Source organism: Rhinolophus ferrumequinum, chromosome 21, assembly GCF_004115265.2.
Source record: "Rhinolophus ferrumequinum isolate MPI-CBG mRhiFer1 chromosome 21, mRhiFer1_v1.p, whole genome shotgun sequence".
NCBI classification, from domain to species: Eukaryota; Metazoa; Chordata; class Mammalia; order Chiroptera; family Rhinolophidae; genus Rhinolophus; species Rhinolophus ferrumequinum.
The window spans coordinates 40,015,459-40,039,977 of record NC_046304.1 but is presented as its reverse complement, the minus strand read 5'-3'; the positions used below and the strand labels follow the sequence as shown (position 1 = coordinate 40,039,977).

General features: G+C 54.3%; 3 protein-coding genes across 5 annotated transcripts in view; all 3 read left to right on the top strand.

Moving 5' to 3' along the window:
• The window catches only part of MAP3K14 (mitogen-activated protein kinase kinase kinase 14), a 39,808-nt gene extending 28,733 nt beyond the window's left edge, over positions 1–11,075 (top strand). For all 3 annotated transcript variants that reach the window (XM_033091398.1, XM_033091399.1, XM_033091400.1), the window contains 10 exons: positions 2,403–2,532; positions 2,768–2,899; positions 3,392–3,496; positions 4,766–4,929; positions 5,446–5,596; positions 6,900–7,253; positions 7,457–7,563; positions 7,946–8,090; positions 8,969–9,069; positions 9,430–11,075. In XM_033091398.1, the coding sequence (XP_032947289.1) occupies positions 2,403–2,532; positions 2,768–2,899; positions 3,392–3,496; positions 4,766–4,929; positions 5,446–5,596; positions 6,900–7,253; positions 7,457–7,563; positions 7,946–8,090; positions 8,969–9,069; positions 9,430–9,594 (1,554 nt within the window). In that variant the 3' untranslated portion in view covers positions 9,595–11,075. The remainder of the gene's footprint in view (positions 1–2,402; positions 2,533–2,767; positions 2,900–3,391; positions 3,497–4,765; positions 4,930–5,445; positions 5,597–6,899; positions 7,254–7,456; positions 7,564–7,945; positions 8,091–8,968; positions 9,070–9,429) is intronic.
• A 986-nt stretch (positions 11,076–12,061) lies between these two features.
• Positions 12,062–18,786, top strand: SPATA32 (spermatogenesis associated 32). The gene is made up of 4 exons (XM_033090155.1): positions 12,062–12,164; positions 16,525–16,579; positions 17,444–17,492; positions 17,812–18,786. The coding sequence occupies exons 1-4, from the start codon at positions 12,152–12,154 to the stop codon at positions 18,784–18,786; spliced, it is 1,092 nt and encodes a 363-aa protein (XP_032946046.1). The 5' UTR covers positions 12,062–12,151.
• A 237-nt stretch (positions 18,787–19,023) lies between these two features.
• Positions 19,024–24,486, top strand: LOC117013214 (EF-hand calcium-binding domain-containing protein 3). The gene is made up of 9 exons (XM_033090154.1): positions 19,024–19,030; positions 21,309–21,492; positions 21,611–21,657; positions 22,497–22,640; positions 23,000–23,071; positions 23,154–23,274; positions 23,521–23,705; positions 23,815–23,988; positions 24,353–24,486. The coding sequence occupies exons 1-9, from the start codon at positions 19,024–19,026 to the stop codon at positions 24,484–24,486; spliced, it is 1,068 nt and encodes a 355-aa protein (XP_032946045.1).
• Positions 24,487–24,519: the final 33 nt, after the last annotated feature.

Below are 24,519 nucleotides of genomic sequence, written 5' to 3'. Positions count from 1 at the left end.
CTCCTTTTCACTCTGCCCCTGATCTGGGGTCATGTGGCCTTGGCCAAGTCAAGCCAGCTGTTACCGTGTTGCCCCGAAAATAAGACCTAACCGGAAAATAAGCCCTCGCATGATTTTTCCGGATGATATCCCCTGAACATCAGCCCTAATGAGTCTTTTGGAGCAAACCTTAATCTAAGACCTGGTCTTATTTTCGGGAAACACGGTACCAACCACCTGCTCTGTGGAGACAATGAGAATACCACTTCAGATGTAAGACGTAAATAACCAATGACTAGAAATGCTTGGAACACTGGCCTGTGGTAGACGGGCAGTAAGTATTCGTTCTCAGTAACACCCTCGCCACTGTCCAGCCCTCCCTCCCGTACCAAATGAGGACGCTGAAGTCCAGAGGGGACGTGGGCCGGACGGGCAGCTGGCCTGGGCTCGTGACCTGTGGTCTCTCCCCAGCCCGGCTCTCTTGGGACTGCCCTTTGCTCTCCTTGAGCTGACACAGATTTCGAAAGCACCTTGTGTTTTGAAGGGTCCCCTCGGACCCTCTTTCATTGCGTGAGTGGAACTTATGGATCTCTTAAAAGTTAAAGCGGAGGTTCTCAAACTTTCTTGGTTCACAGCCCTTAATGTCTCAGTAATTTTTTCATGGTACCTACCCCAGGCCAAAACACGTACCTAACAGTTCCGTTTATTAAGTAATTAGGTCAAATACTGTCTTTATCCTAGCAACTTAGTATCCATTTGACTAGCAATACACATAAGTTGAAAGAAAATGTTTTCTTCTGTTCTTCAACAACCATAATTATAAGGGCATATACTCCTTGGGCACTGCACAACTTGTCAAACTTTGAAATCACCTGTATTTCCTGCTCCACATTTTCTCCCTGAAGTACTCTGTATCACAGCAACCTCTAAAAACCTAGTTTCATAAAGATAGATCATCAAAAGGAATGCAGTGTGACCTAAGTTGAAAGTGAACTATCTCGAGCGACAGAGCTTACCCGGTGTCCCACAGATGGCCATCACTGCTGTTTCCCTCAAAAGTAAAACTATCCTGATGTGCCCCTCTGAGTTCTCTGTGGTGCCCCAAGGTGCTTCAGCTCACAGTTCAGGAACAGTAAGATTAAAGACATTTGCTAATATAAGGCCTGTTTGATGAATTAGTTCCAACTCAGGTTCAGAGCTGGAAACACTGACAAAGAGTCAAAGTTCATGCAAGTTGATGTAAAAAAAACTAGATATTCTTTACGTAACCAGAAGAGAGACATTTTCCACTGATAGGCAAAAGTCCAAAACCCCCCACATCGGCAGATCTCCTCTTTGCCAAGTCAGCAGGTTTCCAAAAAAACCCAACCCTGCCAGGTCCTGACTGATTTCTTCCAGGCGGGTTTTGCTACCACTGGCTCCCCCTGGTGGTACCTCTCAAGGCAAACAGGAGAACCAGCCGCAGCCAGAGAGAACAAGTCCATTAGGAAGTCTTAAGTGCTCAGTAAACTGCTCTTGTTTGAGCTGGAGGGAGGAGGTGGGAAGCTAGCATTTCCTGAGCCCCAACTGGTTGCCAGGCCTGGTGCTGGTTATCATCCCTCCAAATCCTCACTTTACCAGGAGCAGATGCCACTGTCCCCACCTTTCACGCATGAAAACACATAGCTTTAGAAAAGTGATCTACTTTTGGAAGGGGCCGAGCCAGGGTCTCAGCCCAGGATATTTATATCTAAGGCCTATTTCTTCTGCAATGCCATGCTGGTCCCTGCAGAAAGGAGTGGATGGTCCCAGGTCTGCCAGTCCACGGCTGGATGGGCCTTGGCCCAACCCCTTCCCAGAAGCCTCTCCTGTGCTAGGAAAACAGCTGCAAGCAGAATAAACAAACACTGTGCTATCTACATGGACATTTTCGTCCTTGGAGGAAAAAGACAAATAATCCTAAGAGTTGAGAAGTGTGCCGAGGGTCCAGAGGCACTGATAGTCAGAATCATGGGGGCATCACTCTGGCTTCAGATAAGTCAGAAACCCAGTATCTGAAGAGTAGACATTGATAAACGAAAGGTCCTGTGTCCTAGAAATGGCCCAGACAGTTGTGCTGGGGTCAAAAAAGTTCTGTGTTTGGCAGATTTGAGGGTGGGCAGCATGCTAGGAGCCTGGATAAGGGTTGCGGGTTTTGTGTGATTACAGTGTTTTCGCACATGTCAGCATTGCAGAACTTGAATCAAGTCCTGGGAGTGGCCCCTGACCGCCAGGGTACACAGTCTCTGAGGGTCCAATCGGCCCACCAGGGCCCTGCTGGGCCTCAGCATCATCACTGGGGACATCAGCAGTCACTGCTAGGAGCACCGAGGGTCCTGACAGGATGACAGGGAGCCGGCCCTGGTCCCTCACGCCGACTTACAGCCACCTCTGGCCCCTCCCAGGTGCGAGTCGATGTGTTCCGGGCAGAGGAATTGATAGCATGTGCAGGATTGACCTCGCCCAGAATCGTCCCCCTGTATGGAGCAGTGAAGGAAGGTCCTTGGGTCAACATCTTCATGGAACTGCTGGAAGGTAAGAAGCCAAGCCAAGTCCCACTCTTTCTCCCTCAAAATTCAGAGCCAAGGGTTTCCCCAAGTCTTGCCCAGGTTGACCTTGATCCCCGGTCGGTCAATCTATTTTTAACCTCTTGACCCTGTGACTTCAGCAGGAAAGGCCTGCTTTTCCACCAACTGCCCTTCAAAGACCTTTGCCCTTGGTTTGGAGGCCTGGAAAAGCCCTCTGTAAAGACTGACCATTGATCTCCTAGGTGGCTCGCTGGGCCAGCTCATAAAGCAGAAGGGCTGTCTGCCAGAGGACCGAGCCCTTTACTACCTGGGCCAGGCCCTGGAAGGGCTGGAGTACCTCCATACCCGCAGGATTCTACACGGCGATGTCAAAGGTGAGGCCCGGGCTCCCGTGGCCCTGGTCCCCAGCGGGCTCCTTCTAGCCCCATCCTGCCTCATGTCCTCCCCAATGTTCTGGGCCTTCCAAGCCACCTCCAGTGGCAGGGCCCGAGTGAGGTTGACAGGGCTGTGCCAGTGGGCAGGGAAGTGTGTTTCCCAAGCCCTCAGCCTGGCACTGTAGTTCCAGTAGGTGGTGCCCACAGAGAACTGCAGATAAAGCTCCTACACACTGGTGACCACTAGGGAAGGGTGAGGGCAGCAGAGCTGAGTGGCAGTGTCTCCAGGAGTGAACTCTTGGAGATCCTGCCTGCTGCCTGCCTCGAGCCTGAACGGATACCCTCCTTCCTTCCTCCATGACTAATGAAACTAATCAGAAGCAGCAGTTGTCACATAGGGTCAGCCAGAAAATTGCCTCACTGGAGGCCCAGGTTGGGCCAGGGCCGGACATTGCTCACCTGTTGCTCTTCTTCCCTGGGGCGGCGTGGCAGCTGACAATGTGCTTCTGTCCAATGACGGGAGCCGTGCAGCCCTCTGCGACTTTGGCCATGCTGTGTGCCTTCGACCTGATGGCCTAGGGAAGTCCTTGCTCACAGGTAAGACCCCGACTGCCCCTCCCCACGATGATAATAGCCAGTAGCCTTTCCTAAGCATTAGCCCTGTGCCTTCTCCTGTACCTTCCATAGTACCAATCAGAGGCGTGAGCACTTTATGTCCATCATTACTTCAGCGCAACAACCCTGGATTAAGCAAGGCTTTTGGTATGCTTAAATGTACTAATGCATGTCAGGTGCTCATTTCTAGTGTTCCCTTTACACAGAGAAGGGAACCGAAAGGCTGTGCTTCACTCTAGGCCCCAAGTCTTCTGCCTCAGCATTCCTGTGGGTCCATCCCACATGACCAGCCTTTTTGGGGGAGCTGTGCTCCCAGCCTGTGACCTCAGCCTTCCCACACCTCTGAGAGCGTAGTTTCTGGAAGGATAAAGGCCTGGGCTCTGCAGCTGGAGACTATCTGGCTTTAACTTATATTTTTCCGATTATTAAAATAATCCACACCCATTGTAAAATGCTTGGCATCTACACAGTTAAGTGGTATAGAAAGGGAGGAAAAAAAAGAATTCTTACCATTCCTCTTGCCCAGAGAGATAATCTTGAGTATTTTAGATAATTTCTTCCAGGTCTTTTTTTTTTTCCTGTACCTAGTTAAGGCCATTATCACACAATTTTGTACCCTGCTTTTTTCACTTACAGCATTAAGTATAAAATGATTTTATTTTGAGCCAAGGAAAAACAATCTTTTAGAAGGGATTACTTATTATTAAAGGATGGTTGGTCATTCTGAAGATGTAAATTGAACATGGACGCCTGTCTTCCGCTTTTAAAACAACTTGTTTTTTCTTATTACAAAAGGAATTTCTTTTCTAATATCTTTTGCAGAAAGTAGAGCTAAGCAAAAATGAAAACTATAAATCACCAGAAAAAAATACTGTTTACATCTAGTATCAATCCTTTTAGTCTTTTATGCATTAAGTTTCCTATTACTTTTTTTTCACTTACTAAAATTTTGGGAACGTGATACCACTAATTGGTCTTCTGCAACCTAATTTTCAATGTCCAGGCCCCTCCTCATTTTGAAAAGCACTTTAAGGGCTTGGTCCAAAGGACATGGTCCATATTTGGGTGATGTATTCTTTGTGCCAGTCCCCAGCAAAACCCCTGCCTTAGCTCATCGCCAGCAGGTTTGGTATGGAGGCTTTCTCTCTCTTTGAAGTACTTTAACGAGACCAATGCAAGACATCTCAGGAATGGACTGAGGTAGTCATTGCAAAGTTATAGGTGACTTTTCTGTCTCCCTCACCTCCTCAGGGGACTACATCCCTGGCACAGAGACGCACATGGCTCCAGAGGTGGTGATGGGTAAGCCCTGTGACGCCAAGGTGGACGTCTGGAGCAGCTGCTGCATGATGCTGCACATGCTCAATGGCTGCCACCCTTGGACCCAGTACTTCCGAGGGCCGCTCTGCCTCAAGGTCAGTAACAGCAGCTGAGACAGAGAAGGGAAAGCCAGCAGGGCCACAGGCCCGGGCTGCAGGCTTAGGTGACCTGCCATTTTGGCTGCACTTCAGTGGCAGATGGCAGCAGGGAAGAGGAAGAAGCCTCACCATACATGTGGGATCCTGGCTAAAATATTTGTCCTCCAAATCTGAAGGTCCAAGGGGAGACCCTAGGTGAGGGATCTCCTTGAGTTCCTGGAAGGTCAGGGTTCTCCTCCGTCTACACCCTGAGCCACCGCTGCCTGCAGCCCCTGACAGGCTAGGCCTGAAGGTCATGGGCGTCTTGTTGCCTGGCTCTGGCCTGTCCTGCCTGGCCCCTTTTTTCCTTTTTCTTGGAAAAGTCTCAGCCCTCACTCTGGCCGAGGCCACTCCAATCTTTGTGACCAACCCCAGCACAGCAAGGTGGGGAGAGTGAAGAGAAGCAAGAACAGAAAGCTGGGTGCTGGGAAGTGAGGAGGAAGCAGGCCTCACATGTTGTCTTTTGACCCCCAGATTGCTAGCGAGCCTCCGCCTGTGAGGGAGATCCCCCCATCCTGCACCCCTCTCACGGCCCAGGCCTTAGAGGAGGGGCTGAGGAAAGAGCCTGTCCACCGAGCGTCCGCAGTGGAGCTGGAGGGGAAGGTCAGCCTGGCCCTGCAGCACGGTGAGAGCCCTGCACCGACTGGGCAGGGGCAGGAGGGGCGGTGGACAGTGTCATGGTCAAGAGCAAGGTGCTCCTCCTGCCGGAGCCTTAGTTTCCCCACGTGGGGCATGGGGATGGCACCAACTTCAGGCTTGCTGGGAAGACTGAAGTGATGTGAGTAAAAGGACTTAGTACTGTGCCTCGATGCAGAGGTAGTGCTCAAGAGATGGGGGACCAGGGTTACAACATAGAAAGGGGGGACTGAACTCATTAGGAATCAGAGAATGTGAAATAAAGCCGTGTATCCCTCTTCAGCCATTTGAGTGGGAAAAATCCGAAACTTGGTAGTGCCAAGTACTGGTGTGGCTGTGGGGCCGGAGCCCTTACTAGGCTCCAGCAGGAGGGTGAACCTGACAGCACTCGGGCGGACATCTGCAGACCTGTGACCCACACTCCACTCGGGGGGGCACTGCCACAGGAATTCCCACAGATCCATAGTGGGACACGCTGCAGCCTCATTTGTGGGAGGGGAGTTGAGTGCAGTTGGGTGTCCCACTCTGGGAGAGTGGAGAGGTCAGGGTGGGGTTGCCCCACGGAGCACCATGTAGCAGTTAAAGCAGCTCGATGTTCACAGAGCAACTTGGCTGGATCTGAAAACCGTAGTGCTGGGTGAGAAGAGGCCCGAGTGAGGCCTACAGCACAACGCCTTTTCTGGAAATTAAACAATTGATAAAAACAGCACACTTCACAAGAACGAGATCAAACCCAAAGTGACACATGGAGTATAACAGAATGTCATCTGGGGGTAGTCAGGGGAAAGGCAGTGGTTATGGGAATGAAAAGGGAATAAATAAAACAGGAGAGAGACTTGGCGTAGCCCCCGACCCCATAGACGGGAGTTATAAAGATGGCCCTAGGGCTGAACTACCCCCAACTTTAAAGAAATGGTGCCCTCAGGAAGCCCTGACTGGGGAGGTAGGGGTAAGAGAAGCAGAGGGTCAGGGAGGCCAGTTTAGCTGAGAATTCTGAGCTGCTTTTACCCCAGAGCAGTTTTTAAATCTTCTCTTTACTGTAGTATTAATATTAAAGCCCTTCTCTGGAGCTGATTGTATCATTTTTTAACTTGCTGCTGTTACCTAGGAGGGAAATGGAATGAAAAGCATTCCCATTATAGGAGGCCGTCTGATGGAAGATGCCTGCCCTCCGAAAGTGTGTCCCTTAGTGGGGCAAGAGTCCTCCCTCACTGCTCAGGAAAGGCCACCTGGCCTGGTCTGGTCTGTGCGGGCCCATGTCCACCTCACCACATGCGCTCTCTGTTTTGTAGTGGGAGGTCTGAAGAGCCCTTGGAGGGGAGAGTATAAAGAGCCAAGACATCCGCCGCCACTCCCAGCCCACTCTCATCAGACTCTGAGTATCCAGCCAAGCGAGCTCTCACCAGGGGCCCTGGGGCCCCAACCAGCTGAGGACACAGCAGGCGGGGCCCCCAAGCTCCAGCCTCCTCTACCCCCAGATCCCCCAGAGCGGAACAAGTATCCAAGCCTGAACTGGGGCAAGGAGGAGTCTGGGACATGGGAACCCTTGCCTCTGTCCTCCCTGGACCCGGCCCCCACCAAAAACCCCAGCTCACCAGAGCGGAAGGCAACCTTTCCGGAGCAGGAACTGCAGCAACTGGAAATAGGTACGAGCGCTGCAGCCTCTGGGTCCCTGGGCTCGGGCCTGGGCCCCACCACAGCCTGGGCTTCCTCCTCTTTCCAGCCAGCATGGGTTCCCTTCCAGCCCCTTCCCCAGAGGTCAGTTCCTGCAGCCTGTGCAGAAAGAACTCTGACACCACAGCTGGACCCCTCCCAGTCTTTCACAGCTGTCTTCCGCTTTTCTCCGCAGAATTATTTCTCAACAGCCTCTCCCAGCCGTTTTCTCTGGAGGAGCAGGAGCAAATTCTCTCGTGCCTCAGTGTCGACAGCCTCTCCCTGTCAGATGACAGTGAAAAGGTGAGTCAGCCATGGACCAGGGGCCGGGCACCGAGCAGGTAGCTTTGTGTCCAGCTGGGAATGGGCTGTGTGCAAGTAGTGGGTAAAGAAAGGGAGGGTGACAGAGGTCACTCGTTCTTTCTGGGAGTGGTCCTCACTGGGGCAGGGGGTGCTAGGGAAGGAGGCTTGGGCTTTGGTCCCCATAGAAATACTCACCCTCCGGCATAAGCTCAGCCCCCTGCTTAGCCCCAAAAGTGCCCAGTAGAGCCGTGTGCCAGCCTAGGACGTGAGTAGTTCCTCATCCCAAGGGAGGCTCAGAGCCCCTTTGCCCCAACGCAGACCAAGTCCAGAGATGGCTCCCTGAGCCCAGGGCCTGAGTCTCTGCCCACGCTTGTTGTTTCAGAACCCGTCCAAGGCCTCTCAGAGCTCGCGGGACACCCTGAGCTCCGGCGTGCACTCCTGGAGCAGCCAGGCCGAGGCTCGCAGCTCCAGCTGGAACATGGTGCTGGCCCGCGGACGGCCCACTGACCCTCCGAGCTATTTCAATGGTACAGTCCAACACCCCGATTCCCAGCACCTGACCCACCTAGGACTAGGGGGCCTGAGAGGTTGATGTCCCCCTTTTCCCGGCCCACGGGGCAAGGAGATGAAGGCACCTGGCACCAAGAACTTGAAGTACCTGGCTATTAAGTCATGTAGAGCCAAGGCCCTGCTCGCCCAGGAGCCTCTCCTAGCGAGGCCGGGGGGCCATTGCGCCTCGTAGGCTGCTGATGGAGTCTCAGAAGTCAAGAGTCTTGGCCTAGAGTCAAGAAACTGAGCAATGAAAGTCTTCTGAAGGGAAAAGAAAGAACAATCCCATGAGCATTTAAATCAAGAATTCAGCAACAAGTGTTCTGTGATCCTTCTGTGGAATTTGAGGTCAGAATTGGAGAAAGAAAACATATATAGAACTTAGTTTTCGTACTTGGTTGCATAGGTTATGTTGTGATTTCGCTAGAACAAGGGTTTCATCAGCTTGCAGTTCCCTGCCCCCCCCCCCCCCCCCCCCGCTCCCAGGGCCAGTATGACTCGTGGTATCAAGTCCCCACGGCCTGGCCAGATGCTGCTCCAGCTCAGGAAACATTATAATCTAAGTTGTCCACAGTCTAATTTAAGAATCTTTGTTTCCAGTTCCTTTCTGCTTTGTGTGCACTCAGGGGTACTACTTCCCCATAGGAGCCAACCTTAGCTCTTTGCTTTGTGCAGGCCAAATTCTGGTGTTGACAGAAAATGGCCAGGAGGAGGTAGCAGGTGTATAACCTTAGTGCCACTCCAGACTAAATATCATCTGTGCAGCTCCCTCCTAGCCCACCTGCTTCCCTCTCCTTAGGACTCCTCAGGGAGCCGGCCGCTGCTCTCCTGACAGGTCACCTTGTTTGCCTTCTAGGCGTGAAAGTCCAAATCCAGTCTCTCAATGGTGAACACCTGCACATCCGGGAGTTCCACCGGGTTAAGGTGGGAGACATCGCCACTGGCATCAGCAGTCAGGTAAGGGGGCAGGTACATGCATCGGGGCAGTCCCAGAAGCTAGTGCACCTGGTCCAGCCCTCCAGGAGGAAGGCTTCTGAATAAGTAGAAATGACACCATAGAGAATAGTTGGCCAGGATGTCCCCCAGGTTTCAGAGCAAGACTGGCAGTGGTGATTGAAGGGTCCCCAGGACCCACACTTGGACCAGGTGAGATTCTCCGAGTCCTCCCGAATGAAAGGCAGATAGTGCCCTGAGGGCTGACTGCTTGGCTGGAGGGAGGTAGCTCCCAGTGCTGTAGGAGACCGGTAGCTTCTGAGCCCCAGGCAGCTTCTGAGCCCCAGGCCACTGTCTCAGGCCCACTGGTTTGCTCTGCCCCAGATTCCAGCCACAGCCTTCAGCTTGGTGACTAAGGACGGGCAGCCTGTGCATTACGACATGGAGGTGCCAGACTCGGGCATCGATCTGCAGTGCACCCTGGCCCCAGATGGCAGCTTCGCCTGGAGCTGGAGGGTCAAGCATGGCCAGCTGGAGAACAGGCCCTAACCCAGCCTTCCGCCACCGGCTCCACTCAGCCAGAAGCAGACTTCCTTCTGGTTACTCAGTGATGCCGCAGAGACACAGGCCCAGCCTGCTCTCAGGGAGCTCAGCGGTGGGACCAGGGGCTAAGTGGTGGCCAGCAAAATGCCGCCCAGAATTTCCCACCTGTGTCCTGCCTGACCTGCCAAGAGAACACTCTGTACCCACATGAGGGGGAGGAGGAAGGCAGGAGGCTCTTCCCATGGGGAACAGAGAGGGTCTTCTCTGCCCTGGTCCAAACAAGCCGGCCTGACCCCCTTTGGATCAGTGACGACTTGCTGGCAGTCAGGGGAGAGCAATTTCCGGCCTGGGTCAGGGAGGGGTAGACAAGACCCTCGGTCTCCAGGCAGGTGTGAGGGTGTCAAGTGTCTAAGGACCCCCAGCCCCCAGGTCCAGTACAGGACCAGGCAGCAGGTATGCCCATCCTCGAGTTAACAGGGGGCCTTCTAACCCCCTTACCTGGCCTGGCCTAGCCATTGAACCCCCTTTTAGATCCGAGAACTCTTCAGACAGAGTCAGTGGGGGAGGAGTGCCTGACACTGGGACACCTCCCTGGGAAAATGCATCACATTTTTCAGGGTATTGTAACACAGGTCCTGCGCTGAACTCAGCTGCAGCCTAGGACCAAAGAAGGAGTTTATGTGATATGGGTCTCAGTCCCCAAGCATGTGTCCCTTTGCTGCTGGCCAGCAGTCTTCTCCAGAGCAGCAGGCGCCAAGCCCCAACTGCAGGCCCAGCACTGCCCCGACTAGCTGGCACTCAGTTCCCTCACCTGTAAAAGTGAAGGGTGGCATGAGACCTACCTTCCAGGAACTATCTGAGTGTGGGGCATGATAGATGCAAAAGAAAGAAGCAGATGCAGGCGCTATTGTTACCCGAGCCACAGCTTTCGACTTGCACACCAGCTTCCTGAGACACAGCTCAGGCATCACACCCACGTTGACCCGGCCCGGCCCTGGTTACAGGGCCACTGCCAGCTGCACTTTGCACTCTGATGACCTCAAAGCACTTTCATGGCTGCCCTCCAGAAGGGCAGGTCAGTGGCTCTGCTTAAACATAAGCAGACTAAGAGATGAAGGGACAAAAGTCTTAACCTGTCTCCATACATGTGACCCCTTAAACCTCCTCCAAATTTCTTTAAGATGAGCCCTTCCCATTGCCCAGCCCAACCTCTTTAAGGGGGAGCTGATCAGAACTCATGTAGCATTAATCAACTGTGAATCATTGGGGGAGGAGGGCCTGCTGGCCACAGCTCCTAGGGGTCAGGGGATGTCCCCTGAGATTCCTCCTTGGGAGAAGCTTGTCTCCATGTCTTGCTATCTAGCTATGTGCATGGAGCCATTCCCCTCCTCAGGGAGAGACCCCTGCCCCCAGCACATGAAGAACTGCAGCCTTGGTACTGCAGAGTTCAGATTGTAAAGAATTCGTGGTAAGCAATAAAGTTTGCAGTAATGACAAATGTGTTTAAGCCATGGTCATCTCTACTCTCTCCTGTCTGCTTGCTGAACCTCGGATCCTAACGGCTGCCTCCCTTTGCCTTCATGGCGGGATCTTGTCAAATCTGCCCCTTGTTTGGGGCAAGGACCATTTTTAACACTTGAATGGAGCTGCTTTTCCCACCACTCTTCCCAGTGGGTGCTTGCAGTCCCATCTCTATCTATTCAGAACAGTTAGGCAGGATGCCCCACCTGCTGGCAGCAGGGAAGTCCCTGCCAGGCCGAGGGGAGGGAGAGGACGCCAAGGCCTGGGCACTGACCAGCCGTGGATCGAGAAGGCACACCACCTGCCCAGAGCAAAGACGGCCACATCCACTGCTCCCGTCCTGAGGCCAGGCTTCCAAGGAACTGGACTGGGAGGGGCCTGGACTCAGCGCTTCAGCCACCTCCTGAGTGTCTGTGCATGATCAGAGGTGACTTTCTCAGAGCGGGTACCTTGGTCATGGGACAGGGGCCTGTCTGAGCATGGATGCCACCAGCACACAGGGTGCTTTGTGTCATCTGGCTCCACACCCCCTGAGGTTGTACACAAGTGTATGTGCGCAGGCACGCACATGCACACCTTGGGGTAAAGGCTGCAGGTTCAGCGGGTTCTTGGAGGGGTCCTGGGAACACGGAAGGGGCAGTGGACTTTGCCATCATGCCCAGGACAAGTACAAGGGCCAGTCTAGCAGACCCCTGGCTTGCCGGCGCTGCCCTAGTCACCACTCTGAGCCTGCTGTGGAGGAACAGAGCCGCCGGGGGTCTCCAGCGAGGGGCTCCGGCTGGCTGCGGGGCGCGGTGGGGCCGCCTTCTCCGGGGGTCGGCCCGCAACGGCAGCGCCTACCCACGGCCTGGAATCCGGAGAGCTCTACCCTGCCCGCCAGAGTCCCTGCAGGGACGTCACAGAGTAGGCGACATCACAGGCGCCGGCGCCCCCAGTATCTCCGCCGTCCCCTACAGCTCCCAATCAAAGAGCGCACTGGAAGCGGAGGGGCAGCAGCCACCAGCTCGCTCCCCGCCTCCCCGACAGAGGCTCCTCCGTCGGCATGGGGGTGACAGGTGGGAGCGGGCGGGCGGGCGCGCGGCGGGGCGGGGCGGGGAAAGTGAAAGTGAGGGGGCGGGGCGAGGAGACGCGGAACTGGCCCGGGCCCGGCGCCTGAAAGGACGGGCCCCCGCCCAAGCCCTCTCCAACCCCGCGGGGGTGAGATGCGGGGGCTGCCCTGACTCACACCCAGCCTGGGTCCTGCGCGGTGCTTGAGCGTGCGTGTGCACGGGCACGCATGCACACCTTGGGCTTAAGGCCGCAGGTTCAGCGGTTCTTGCCCAGAGGTTCTGGGCACACCGAAAGAGCAGTAGCTTTGTGCCCTGGAAACGACTCATGAATTATCCAAACTGCAGATAACCGCCAAAATCACTCCAGGTGTGCCTGGTTGATGCTTGGAGCTTTTGCAGAAAACCAAACAATCTGCTTCAACAAATATTTAATGAGCACCTCGTTTGTGCTTTGCACTCTTCACTGTACCAACCAGCAAAGACGTTTGCCCCTCAGGGCCCTGGGTCTCCCAGATTTTTAATAATGGGGCCTCAGATCCCCCTGTGAAATCGGGGCTCTTTTCTCAGGACTTTCTCTCCATGAAGACATGGGCCAGCATTAAAAATGTGCCAAGAACCAACAACCAGAGAGCAGCTTTTCCCCTTTCCCAAATTTGTGACATAACAAATTTGTGCAGACACTTTAAATCACTCCTGCAACATTTATTGCACCCCCTTCAGGGCTTACTCTTATGCTAGGCCCTGCGTCTGATGAGTTAACTAAAAGTTAAAACATAGGTTGGACAGCTAGGTGTCACAGAGAAGATGACACTGGAGATTTGGACTGTCAGGCATGAGTAGGATTTTGCCAGAACAGAGACTCTGAGTATTGGAAATCGCATGTGCAAAGGCACGGAGGCACGAAAGGGCCTCCCATGCTCCAGGGTGGCTTGGGCTCAAGGCATGGCAGGGAGCTGGATACCAAGAGATAAAACAGAGGTCAGGCCAAGCCAGGTCTTTGAGGCCACCCTAGAATGTGGATGTGACCAGAGGCAGGTGTGATGCAGCAGGCTTACTCTGGAGTCATTGAAGCTCGAGCTGGAGGGAAATGTGGTTACAGCGGTCCAGCCAGAGGCCTCAAGAGATTTCAGACAGCACCGTGGTTAGCATCATGGAGTTTGGAAACAGTCCGACCTGCCTCCAGGTCCTGGCTCTGCTCTTCTAGCTGTGTGAGCTTGTGCAAGTTTCCTCGTCTGTGAGGGGAGAATCGTGACCATCTGTGCGTAGAGTGGCTATGAGGATTGAACGTGTGCAAAGCACTGAGCAACCGAGTGTCAGCACATAGTAAGTCCTAGGTTTGTGTTGACCTTGGCGTTGGGAGATGAGGGAGGCAGTGGGGGTGGAGAAAAGGGTGTGCACAAGGTCAGCATCCATGGTAGGAAGGTGAGAAGCTGGGGACGTAAGGGGGTTCACAGATGACCCAGGTTTCCAGTTTGGGTGATAGGATGAATCGGGGAGAAGGGAGAGGGGGTTTTCAAGAGATGAGCGATTGGAAAGGAAGACAGGTAGGACATGCAGAAGTGCGCTGGCCATTCTAGAGTCTGGATACACAGGGTGTGACCCTGAGGTAAGAAATGCAGGATAAAGCACAGGGTTTGCAGGGTGAGAGGGAGAAGGATTTCTTTGCACAGACTTTTGCTGACATCCACCTTGTGCCAGACTGTGCAGAGGATCAGAGATGCAAAGCGAGCAACCCACACTCCCTGCCCGCCTCTAATTAAGGGTCAGCAAGAGTCCACATCCTGAGATCGAGGTCTGCAGGGTCTGGGTGGGGTGACTGGAGGAGGAGAGCCTAGCCCAGGGCCATGAGGTGGAGTCCGGAAGGTCTCCAGGAAGAGATGAGTTCTGAGTATCTTCACAGTAGGAAACAAGGGAAGTCCAGAGAGAACAGACAGCTCGGGCTCTGACGAGGGATCTGTGGTGTTTTGGACAAGGTGACGTTGAGGCCCCTTCAGGAGAATGTGTACTCGGTGACTGTAGCTTGAGTCTAGCGCTCAGGAAAAGTAGGAATAAGAAATAGAAATGGGTCTCCAGGGGTCATGGCCATGGGCTTGAACGCTCCAAGGGGGCAGGGACTGTGTGTGTCATCACTTGTCCTCAGCCCCTAGCACAGTGCCTGGCCCATAACTGGGGCTCAACATTTTCTTTGTTTTATCAAAGAAATATATGCATGTTGTTCAGTAGTACTGAGGGACTTATCTGGTGATGAAAAGTAAGAACCCCCTGCACCACACCCCCAGTCTGACTATTCAGAGCGACCACAGTTTTTCATTTGAACTTTCATTTGTTTTTCGGCCCACTTACCTTCTTATCGCTCTACAGGCTCACAGGCTTTCTTGGTTTCTAGGTTCTAGACATTGCCACCTTCCTGCTCTAATGGCCCCACCCTCCCCCATCCTCCCATTGTTTTTAGATCTGCTGATATCTTTGTAAGCTTAATATAGTTATATCTTTATTTTTCATCAACGTTAGGCGGTGTCTTTTGACACCCCGCATAGTAAGGTGAAGTGTTTAGTGCCCTTACCTTTGTCTTCAGCTTTCTTCCCTGCCTTCCATCTCCAAAGACGCTAAACTGTATTTTTTTTTTTAAACTATCAAGGTTGGTAACCTTTACGTTATCCCATAGCCACAATTGGGTTTTCCAAATTTTGTCTATATGTTGATTCTAAAAGTTGAAAGTCAATAAACAGGATTTATATTATTATAACTACATATCTACTGTTCCCTGCAGAACCAGGAGGGTTACCACTCTTACCGTGTCTTTCTCACATAGCTTTTTGTTTTTCCTGGAGTTTCTAGTTGCCTGTTCCTTGCACTCCTTGGTTTTATTATAGTCTTCGTTTCTTTCATCCCTTACGTCTAGTCCACTATTCTATCGGGTTTTCTTTATTTCAGAGGTCTACTTCCTGGGACCCGTCCTCTTGCCACTGGCTGTTGGACTCTATAGAGTTCACATCTTGGGACTCAACTGTTTTACCTGGAGTGGACACACTATTTCTTTCCTGGCTCTTGTTGTACACCTTAATTTTGCCTTAGCACATCTTTAAATAACTTTAAAAACAAACGAAAAATAGCAAGGAGGCAAATTTTCTGAGTCTTTCCATATCTGGAACAATAGTTTGGCTCAATATAAAATTCTAGGTTAAAAACCATTTTCCTCAGAGTTTTAAAGGCAACCATTGTTGCTAAGTAACACTGATGCCAGTAGGATTCTCCTCCCCTTGTAGGTGACTGGTTTTTCCCACATTAGAAGCATTTAGGAATTCTCTGCTCCTGATTCAATGAACTGTCCTAGCAAGGATCTTTTGACATCTGTCATACTAGGACACCAGGACAGTCCCATCCTTCTGATGTAATCCTGGGAGCAAGTCTCAGCCACAGCCAAGGCTGTCACTTCCTGCCACACTCCAAGCTCATGGGGACCCAGCTTGCCTATTGCCGTGATGATCCCGCCATCAACCCCTATCCACTATCCTGGGGAGCAGAGAATGGGACAACCTGGTTGTCCCCACCCCCCGAGGATAAAAATGAAGCTTCTGCAATAAAAGATACAAGCCTCTAGGAAGGGGCACGGGGTGGGAGGACTCCCCCAAGGAGTCAGTCCCCTCTGTGGAGGTTGATCAAGCCCATAAATCATCAGACCTGTATCAGCATCGCCTCAGAACAAGCCGGGGTGAGAACCCTGGCCCTGAGCTGGAGATGGATGACCCCAGGGTGTTGATGGGGTGAGAAGCCAGGGTAGGAATGGCCAGGATTAGGGTGAGCAGCCAATCTGGCCAAAGAAAGTTGAAGAAAGAGGGCAGAGGGGCAGGAATGGAAGGCAACGGGCACGATGGAGGACCCCACACAGTTCCAGGCTTCCCGACCGCATGTGGGGCAGGGCAGTTCAGTTTCCTGAGTCAAATCTTCGTTCAAGTGCTGACTTCCTGAATAATCAACTGAGGGACTTTGGGCAAATGAACCTCTTCTCCTTTTTTTGTGTTGAATCAGTGAGATACAGCACAGCAAGTGCTCAGCCTGAACTATTAGCACTCAATAAATGGAAAGGAGTACTGTTGGCATTCACGCTCATGGAGGGCAGAGGGCGGTGATGGGCCAGCATGGAGAGTGGAGGAGAGCAGACATGGAGGATAGAGCTGGTGACACTGGCAAAGGAGAGAGAGGAGACGGGGGCAGGACGAAAGAGGGGATGGCAAATGGGCTGAGGTGAGGGACAAGGAGGGAGGGAGGGGGTGGCTGGAGCCCCACCAGCCGCCCAGGCTCTGGAACTCTCCAGGCACCATCCCCACCTGCAGCTCCCTTGCGCTCACCTCCTTCTCCCTGCCAGGTGCCAATGGATTTCCCTGCTGTAGCAAGGACTCAGTGGACGTTACGGAAACACCGTGAGAACCAGTCCCCCATCATCATAGGACCTCTCCTCCACCTTCCAGGACCACCAAGCCTCACCCTTGGCCACCACTGCCAAGTTTTCATGTAGCCCTCCAACCCAGGGTCTCCCTCCATCTTGTCCGTTTCCAAAATCTCCCCAAGGACAGTGTGCAGGCCAAAAGTCCATGGGGGAGGGGGTGGGTATCATCCCCCTTCTGCCTCTGCCTCCAGTCCCTGGTGGTAGAGAAGAACTGAGAGGTGGTGGGGCACACCCAGGGACGTGGATAGGACCTGGTCCATTAGAGCCGCTTGGTCTAAGGACAGAGCTGTCTGAGGTGGGGGAGGGCAGGTGCCTAAGGAAGGAGAAGCAGTCACGTGGCTAAGCACTGAAGGCAAGGGCCAAGACGGAAGCACTCTGCAGACAAAAACTGAGAGAACCCTCCACACACACACAAGCATGCACATACACAGGCACCTCTGCTTTTCACATCAGCTAAGCTGGGACTGGGCAGGTTGCGGGGAGGGCAATGCTCTGTGCTTTTTCTTCTGTGAGGAGCCACTTTCTGGGCACTGGTTCTCTAAGTGAGCTGCATTGACTCACTGGAATACTTGATTAAAATCAAGATTCCTGGGCCTTACCCCTAACCGACTGGCTCCTTCCTTGTGGGTGGCAAGGGGTGCAACATGGCAGGCTCTCCGGGCACTTCCTAAAGTCACTAAAGTTTGAGAATACAACCCTAGAATTCTTGGTGGGAGTGGGGACAGCCAGTAGAGTGGATGAGCTGGGGACATCTTGCCAACCCCAAAGACCCTCTCTCCCCTAAAGCCGTCCCACCCATTCCATGGAACCTGTCACCACCTGTCTCCTTCTGTCTTAGGAGTGTCATAAACCAAGACCAGCAGGCACAAGAGGAAGACCAGATGGAGGTATGGTGGGCAGGGTTACCTCTTAAGTGGAGGTGGTAGGCAAAGGACAGAGTTCCCTAAATTCTGACCAGCCCCTACCCTTGACTATTGTGGGACCCTAGCAGCAGGCCCGTGTTGGCACGCTCACGCACACCAGCCCTCATTACCTGCCCACACGGCTTCCCTGCCCCAGGCAGGTGTCTACAAAGAGGCAAGTGTGGGAGAGGAAAAGAGCAGTGGACAGGGGGTATGGGAGGGAAACAGGACTGGGAATTGGTGCCAAGGAGGACCTTGGGGGCAGGTGTCTCCTCAGCTTACAGTTGAAACTTTTCACCTGGAGAACGAATTGCTAGAGCTGGAGCCCCCACGTGACATGGACCTGGACCTAGGCTCAGAACTGGAGCTGGAGATGGATCTGGACGCCGAGGCTGTGCCACAGTTGGAACCGTGTCTGACACCCGAGTTCCAGCCCACGGCCTACCTGGATGCTAACGTAGAGACCAACAGCGAAGACTCTGAGCAACAGGGGTACAGGATAGAGTCCCTCCACCCTTACCCGGAGGACGAGGGGGGGCCAGCGCAGTGGGATGCCACGCTTTGGAGTGAGAGCTCGCGCTCCAGCTGCCTGTGTTCCTTAGAAGAGGAAGAGGTGTCCACTGCCCATCGCTCCATCCACCTGCAGACCTCCAAGCACCTCTTCTGGGCAGACAAGCTCATCCAGACCTCAGAACACAGCCTGCACCAGGAGATCAACTTGCAGCATGGCAAGAAGAGCACAGGTAAGACGACCAGCAACGTGAACCAGGAGCCCGACCCCACGGACACCCTGTGCTCTGAGAAGCAGCTCCAGAACCCCAGCACCCAGCCAGCAGGCTCCCAGCAGCCGCCAAGTGCCCACCCGTCGTCCTCCAGTCTCCCACCAACCATCAGCCTGGCAGATTTGATCAGCTTAGCATCTTCCGTGACCATGGCCTCCTCCAGCACAATGGACTTGCCCAATTGGGAGCATATGATGAAAGCTCCACCCCAGAAGACCACGGAGCCTTCTACAGCGCCCATGGTGGAGAGGGCCACCCAGCCTGCCGAGGACAAGCCAGAGCGGAAAACGCTCTCTGATTTGCTAGAGAGGCCACCAGAGAAACCACTGGACGCCGCAGAGCTGCAGAAAGTCAGGAAGCAGGAAGACGAGAACTTCTTCCACCCTTCCCCTGACTTTAGCAAGCCAGGGCTCCAGAGGGCCGCTATTGAAGGGAACATGAAGTTGCTTCCATCCTCAACTGTGTCCCTGACACCGAAAGGAGACAGGAAAGAGTAAGTAAGTGAGGCTGGCACGCAGCGACCCGCCCCCAGAGGAATCTGTGCTAGAATGTGTGGGTGGGGCACTCCTCACACCATCCGGTGGGAGAGGGGAGCAGTGGAATAAGGAGCTGGGTGGGGGATGGGCTGGGCTGTGATGTCTCAACCTCAGTGACCTCATAAATGCTGCTGGAAACAAGGTTCCGGTGGACTGAGGTGCAATGCCAAGGCCAGGGCAGGAGCAGGCCTGCGGACCATGGAGGGTGAGTGCTCCAAGCTCAGTCTGGGCCCTGAGTTCAAAATGCGAAGGGCCATTCTAGCATTAGGAGGGCAGCTGGCCTCCCCCTCACGAGAAAAGCTCAGGCGCCCTGTTGAGAATCTGGTGGCCCCAGCCTTGGGCCCAGGACACTTCCATCAAGTGACAAACAAGGGAAAGTGTTTTCCAGCACCTCCCTGGTGCTGGATGGACACAATAGAACATCAGCTGCTTATTCTGCAGCAGGAAACGGCCCTCTTACCTCTGGGCTCATCCCACTCCCCCAACCCTCCCACCGGGGCCCAAGTGACACTCTCTCTTTTGCGTTGCAGTTTGGTGCCGATGCCAGGAACCAAGACAGGGAGTCCATTATTGCTGCAAATCCATTTTAAGCTGTCATCCCCCTCTTCCCCAGAGAAATGACTAGACAAAACCAATAAAGCCTCCAGTGCTAGCCCCTGGCTCGGACTTTCTGTGCTGACGCTCCTGGGCCAGCGAGCTCACCTAGCTGAGAAGTCCTGGTGTTGGTTTTTAGGGATGCCACCCCCAGTTTTTAGCTACCCCAACCCCACCTGCCTCCTGAAGCATTGCTTTACCAGCCCTGTTGGTCCCCGCTCACTCCCCATGGGTATTTCCACTTGACACGCACCTGTCTAACCTCCATGCCAGCAACAGAGACTCATGACTAGACTTGGGGAGACCTCAGGGCCCTATCTCAGGCTTCAGTTTCTTAGATCATGAAGTGGGGCTTGCTCTTGGCCTGAAGCCAGAGACACCCAGGGATCATCTGAGGAGAGAGCCTCCTGGGGGTGGGGCTGGGCAGGCAAGGGACGTCTGACTGGAGTTCTTCCTGCTTCTCTCCACGGGGCAGCCCTGGCATCGGGTAGGGACAGTGTCCAGGGACTAGAAGGAGAGGAAGAATGAAACCAGAGGACTGGCCATCTAGGGGCACAAAGCCTTGAGTTAGAGGTACCTCAACATGTAGGGGAGAGTCGTGTGTAATAGTGGATGCAACACACACACACACACCGCGTCAGCTAGCCAGCATGTCGCACAGACAGGCACTCCCATACACATCCACACAGAGACAGAGGAAGCACCTTGCACACGTGCCATGCACACAAACACACAGCAGCAACACAGACACGTACTAAACACTCACACCAATGCACAAGCCTCCCCACATCAGGGGAAAATAGGCAATGTGGGGAAGGTTCTGAAAGAGGAGAGATGGCAGCAAAGAAGGGAAGGGGATTCTGATTTCGGGGATGGACATGGGTGTGAAGAGGGGAGTCAGGGAGAGAGAGGAGCGGGAGGCAGCACCATCGCTTGGGCCCTGGTTGACCTCAAGGCCCATCTGGGCCAAGGCTCCCTGTCAAGTGAAAGCCCAGCCTTGCAGACCCTCAAGAGCCTGCCCCGCCATGACAGGGCTCTGGGGCCTGGGGGAGGAAGATTAGAAAGGGGTGAACAGTTAAGAATGTGCTGGGGGCCAGCGGAGAAGGGGGCAGGAGGCTGGAAGGAGGGCAGAGTAGGAGAAGCAGAGGTCACTGGGAGAGGCGGGGCCACAGGTGTCATCCAGCCCTTGGGATGCATCTTCCTGGAGTTACTTTTTAAATGTGGTTTGTGGGTTGGCATCGTTTGGAAAAGGGGATCCTTCCCTCCCAGGGGAGCTGGGGTAAGATAGGCCACAGCCCTACCTTGGGCTGGACCCCACCCTCACAAGCCCTGACTTCAGGACTCTGGGGCTTGCTTCTTTCTCTCCTGGGCCTCTGCCTCCTATGTTAACTTCCAGAGGAGAGTCACACATTCAGACGCCATAAGGGAGGCAGAAACTCAAAAGAATGAAGCGTCAGTTTCCCCAGCACTGAGGAACAGGCCTGTGATGAGGGAGAGAGTGCACTCCTGCCAAAAGATGCTAAAATCCTCCCCAAAGCCAGCCTGGGAGCTTCGGGCCTGGGGCGCTGGACCAGCCTCAGATCTTGTGACTCTGCCTTTCAGGCAGCAGAGGGCAGAGAACCAAGAGAGCCCCGGCAGCAGAGAGAACCTACAGGTAACTAGGGCCGGGGAGGATCCACTGCTACTGCAAACTACTGTCCCTACAATCCCCTGGATAGAGGACTGTGGGTGCAGGCTGGCATGGGGGGCTGTCCTGGGGGGAAGTGGAGCTGTGTATCCACAGGCCTGGTCCTGGGTCCCCTGGCATCTCAGCATTCAAGAGGGGAGTGTCTTCTCCCTGCCTCCAAGGCCTCCCCAGAAGCCTCAAAGACTGCTCACTCAAGATCCAGGAGAGGAGCGGGCCGGCAGGACACAGAAGGGGAGGCTGCAGCAGCACACTACCCTGCTGACCCAGATGGAGCCCCCAGCGGCCATGGCCACAGGGGCTGAGCAGGCCTCACAGAGGGCCAAGGGGTTCAAGAACCTTGCAGCTATCCACTCAGTGCAGTCAGGCCCCGGTGCTGGGTCTCAGAGGTGCGGGCAGGGACTGGAGGCCAGGCCTGGCATGCTGGGTTTGGGGTAAGGCCTGCCCGGCCCTGGCATCTCTCTGCGGCAGGTGCAAAGGCCTTTCCAACCTCTTTCCCTGAGGCAGTTTTGCAGACAAGAACCTGCTACCCCTGACACCCCGGCAGCTGGCAGGTGAGGACCCCATGGCTGGGAGCAGGGAGGGAAATTAGAGGGTATTCAGAGCAGAACTACAAGGGGTTGCCTGCTCAGAGGCTGGGGTCACTGTGCGAAGCAGTCAGCAGTCCATTGTATTGTAACCTTCCCTGTATGCCAGTCTGATTTGTTACTTTGTTTATCTCTACAAACCCAGGGCTCACTGGGGTGTGTGTGTGTGTGTGTGTGTGTGTGTGTGTGTGTGTGTGTGTAAGATGGAAGGAGGAATAGACTAGTGCATAAGAAGATACTTGGATGGTGAATGGGTGGCTGGATGAACAGGATGGAAGAAGGAAGAGAGAGGGGAAACTGGGAGAAATGATGGGAAAAAAAGAATCTGAGTCCCCTTCCCCCTAGGGTCTGGGGGGTTGGGGTAGACGAAATCTCTTTGACATTTTGGGACCCCAGTGCTCCCCAAAGATCATGCCATGAGATCAGTCCCTTAAAGCAGAATCACTTTATTCATCAATAATTTTCAGTGCCTGCTACATGCCAGGTGCCAGCAAGGCTCCTGCAGACTCAAAACATTGTAGCTGCAGAGCCAGACCACCCGAGTCCAAAGCCCAGCCTCTACTGGTGGTGTGACCTTGGACATGAGTTTTGAATGGTTTTCATCCAAACACATCTGAACATGAGTTTTGGCCAATGAGAATTGAATGAGCGCTTAACAAGTGCCAACACACAGCAGCCACTGTTTTTCTTTATATTAAAAGTTTTGATGCCCAGGAGACGGGACCCAAATCCTCAGTCCCGTCTGAGCTGGAGTGGGGGGATCTCAGGCTTCCTGAGAGGGTGCCTGCCCCTCTCCTGGCCCCCAGCATTCCAGGATGTCTTCAGACTGTTCAGCTCCGGCCCAGCAGGCACTGTGGACACGCGTAGCATGAAGATTGCCCTGCGCAATGTGGGGATCCACTTGAGCCCACAGGAGATGTGTGAGGCTGTGCAGCAGGCAGACTTGGATGGTGGGTGCCCCAGTCTCTGCCCTCCCGTCCTCTCCCTCCTCTAGCCCTGAAGAACACACCCCTTGCCCACAGAATCCCTGGCCTGGTCCTATTTTAAAGTTCCTTCTTCCAGGAAGCCTGCCCTGATCAACACACCTATCCCAGAGCCCCTAAATATTTCTGCTGTGTTAATCCTCATCCTGACCTGGGATTACCCCAGGGCAAGGGCTATTTGTTCCCCCCTCAACCAGGGTTGTCACTTGGCTAGAGGCAGGACTGGCTTTCTCTGCTCGGAACTTCTGGCAAGCCCCTAATCCTTATTATGCAGGGTAGCTTCCACAGGAGCAAGCACCCCAGCAGGCACTCATTTCTCTTCCCAGGTGATGGAACCGTAAGCTTCAAAGATTTCCTGGCTGTCCTCACTGACAGCCACCGCCTTGCTCAGTGCTTACGTGAGTGACAAGGCTGGTGGGACAGAAGTGGACCTGGCCTGGGGAAGCCTCCTCCTTACTCTCCCGTGTTCTTTGACACCAGGCCAGGTGAGAAACAGCCAGGTCCGTGACCCCCAGAACCTGCAAACCCTGTTCTTAGAGATGGTTTTCAAGCTGATGAGGCAGGGCTTTGTGCCCTACAAGTCCACGCGGGAGGTGATGAGGTGGGCACAACTGTATTGGGCTTCAGAACCCAGGCTGGGGGGAGCAGACTCTGCCCCGTGCAGGGGTGCCCTGATGTTCCTGCCCCAGAGATGGGAGCCCTGAATTCTGGGTCACTTTCCTGGGAGACAACTTGCCCTAGGCCAGGGGCAAGTAGCTTCCTGTCCTGCTTTGGTTTCCCCTCCTGTGAGATGGAGAGGACGGGGAGGTGGGTGTCTGAGTCGACTGCTCCACTTTTCTCCGTCAAGCTACTACTCCAAGAAGCAGCAGGCTCTGCGGCTGACCGCAGGCTGCAAGAGCCCGGGCCGGTCCCGCAGCCAGGGCCACTCGCCACACGCTCAAGCGGGCCTCACCTTCTTCTGCCAGGCCATGCGCCTCAGCGGCCTTACTGACGCCGAGCTGGCGCGCTCGCTGCAACGACTGCACAGAGCAGGTGCGCCCCTTTGGGAGGCTGGGAGGGCCCGCGGGAGAGGGTCCTCTCACTCAGGACCGGCTCTCAGGACCGGCCCCTCCTTTTCCTCCCACAGGCTTCCACGCCCCAGGTGCGCACAGCCCCTATTCTCAGATACCTAACCTGGCCGAGGGGACATGGCCAGAACACAGGACATGGAACCGGGCCTCGTGCCCCGAAGTCCGACTTCCCAAGCCCTACGCCTCCAAATCCTACCCCTCCAGCCACTCCAAGCTCGGACCCAACCAGGGGCAGCGCAGCCAAGGTGAAAGCGGGGAAGGACGTGGGGCCGGCGATGGAAGCAGGCCATGCGAGGGGTGGGGCGCGAGAGCAGGGAGGGGGCAGACAGATGGGATGTGACAAAGTGGGGAGGGTGGGGCAGGCGAAGAGTGGGAGAAGGACTCCAAGAAATTGGGACAGGCCCTACAGAGATGGAGGCGGGACAGGCGGAGATGTAATCTGAGATCACTCACTGGCATGACTAAAAATAGGGTAGGGTACCCAGGTAGGAGGTGGGACTGGCAGAAGTGGGATGGGCCGCCACAAAGGCAGACTGAGGAGCAGCTAGTCCAGCATCTCAACGCCTTGGCGGGCTAGACCCTCCACCCTCCCCATCTGCCCTCCCGCAGGGTTCGGGGACCAGCCAGTAGTGTATGTGCACCCCTGGAAGCTGGCTCCCTCCCCACCAACGCTAGTGCAGAAGCAGCCCTTCCCTTCACCAGCCTGTTTGCAGAGACCTGCTATGAAGAACTTGTACAAGTAAAGCATTTGCTGAGTGAAACAGGCTGCAGTGTGT

Bases quoted from the DNA above. Each gene is read 5' to 3' on its own strand.
- SPATA32 (XM_033090155.1), top strand. The intron at 16,580-17,443 runs GTGAGAACCAGT...CTTCTGTCTTAG, and splicing joins GTGGACGTTACGGAAACACC to GAGTGTCATAAACCAAGACC. The intron at 17,493-17,811 runs GTATGGTGGGCA...TTTCACCTGGAG, and splicing joins AAGAGGAAGACCAGATGGAG to AACGAATTGCTAGAGCTGGA.
- LOC117013214 (XM_033090154.1), top strand. The intron at 21,658-22,496 runs GTGAGGACCCCA...CCTGGCCCCCAG, and splicing joins GACACCCCGGCAGCTGGCAG to CATTCCAGGATGTCTTCAGA. The intron at 23,706-23,814 runs GTGCGCCCCTTT...TCCACGCCCCAG, and splicing joins GCAACGACTGCACAGAGCAG to GTGCGCACAGCCCCTATTCT.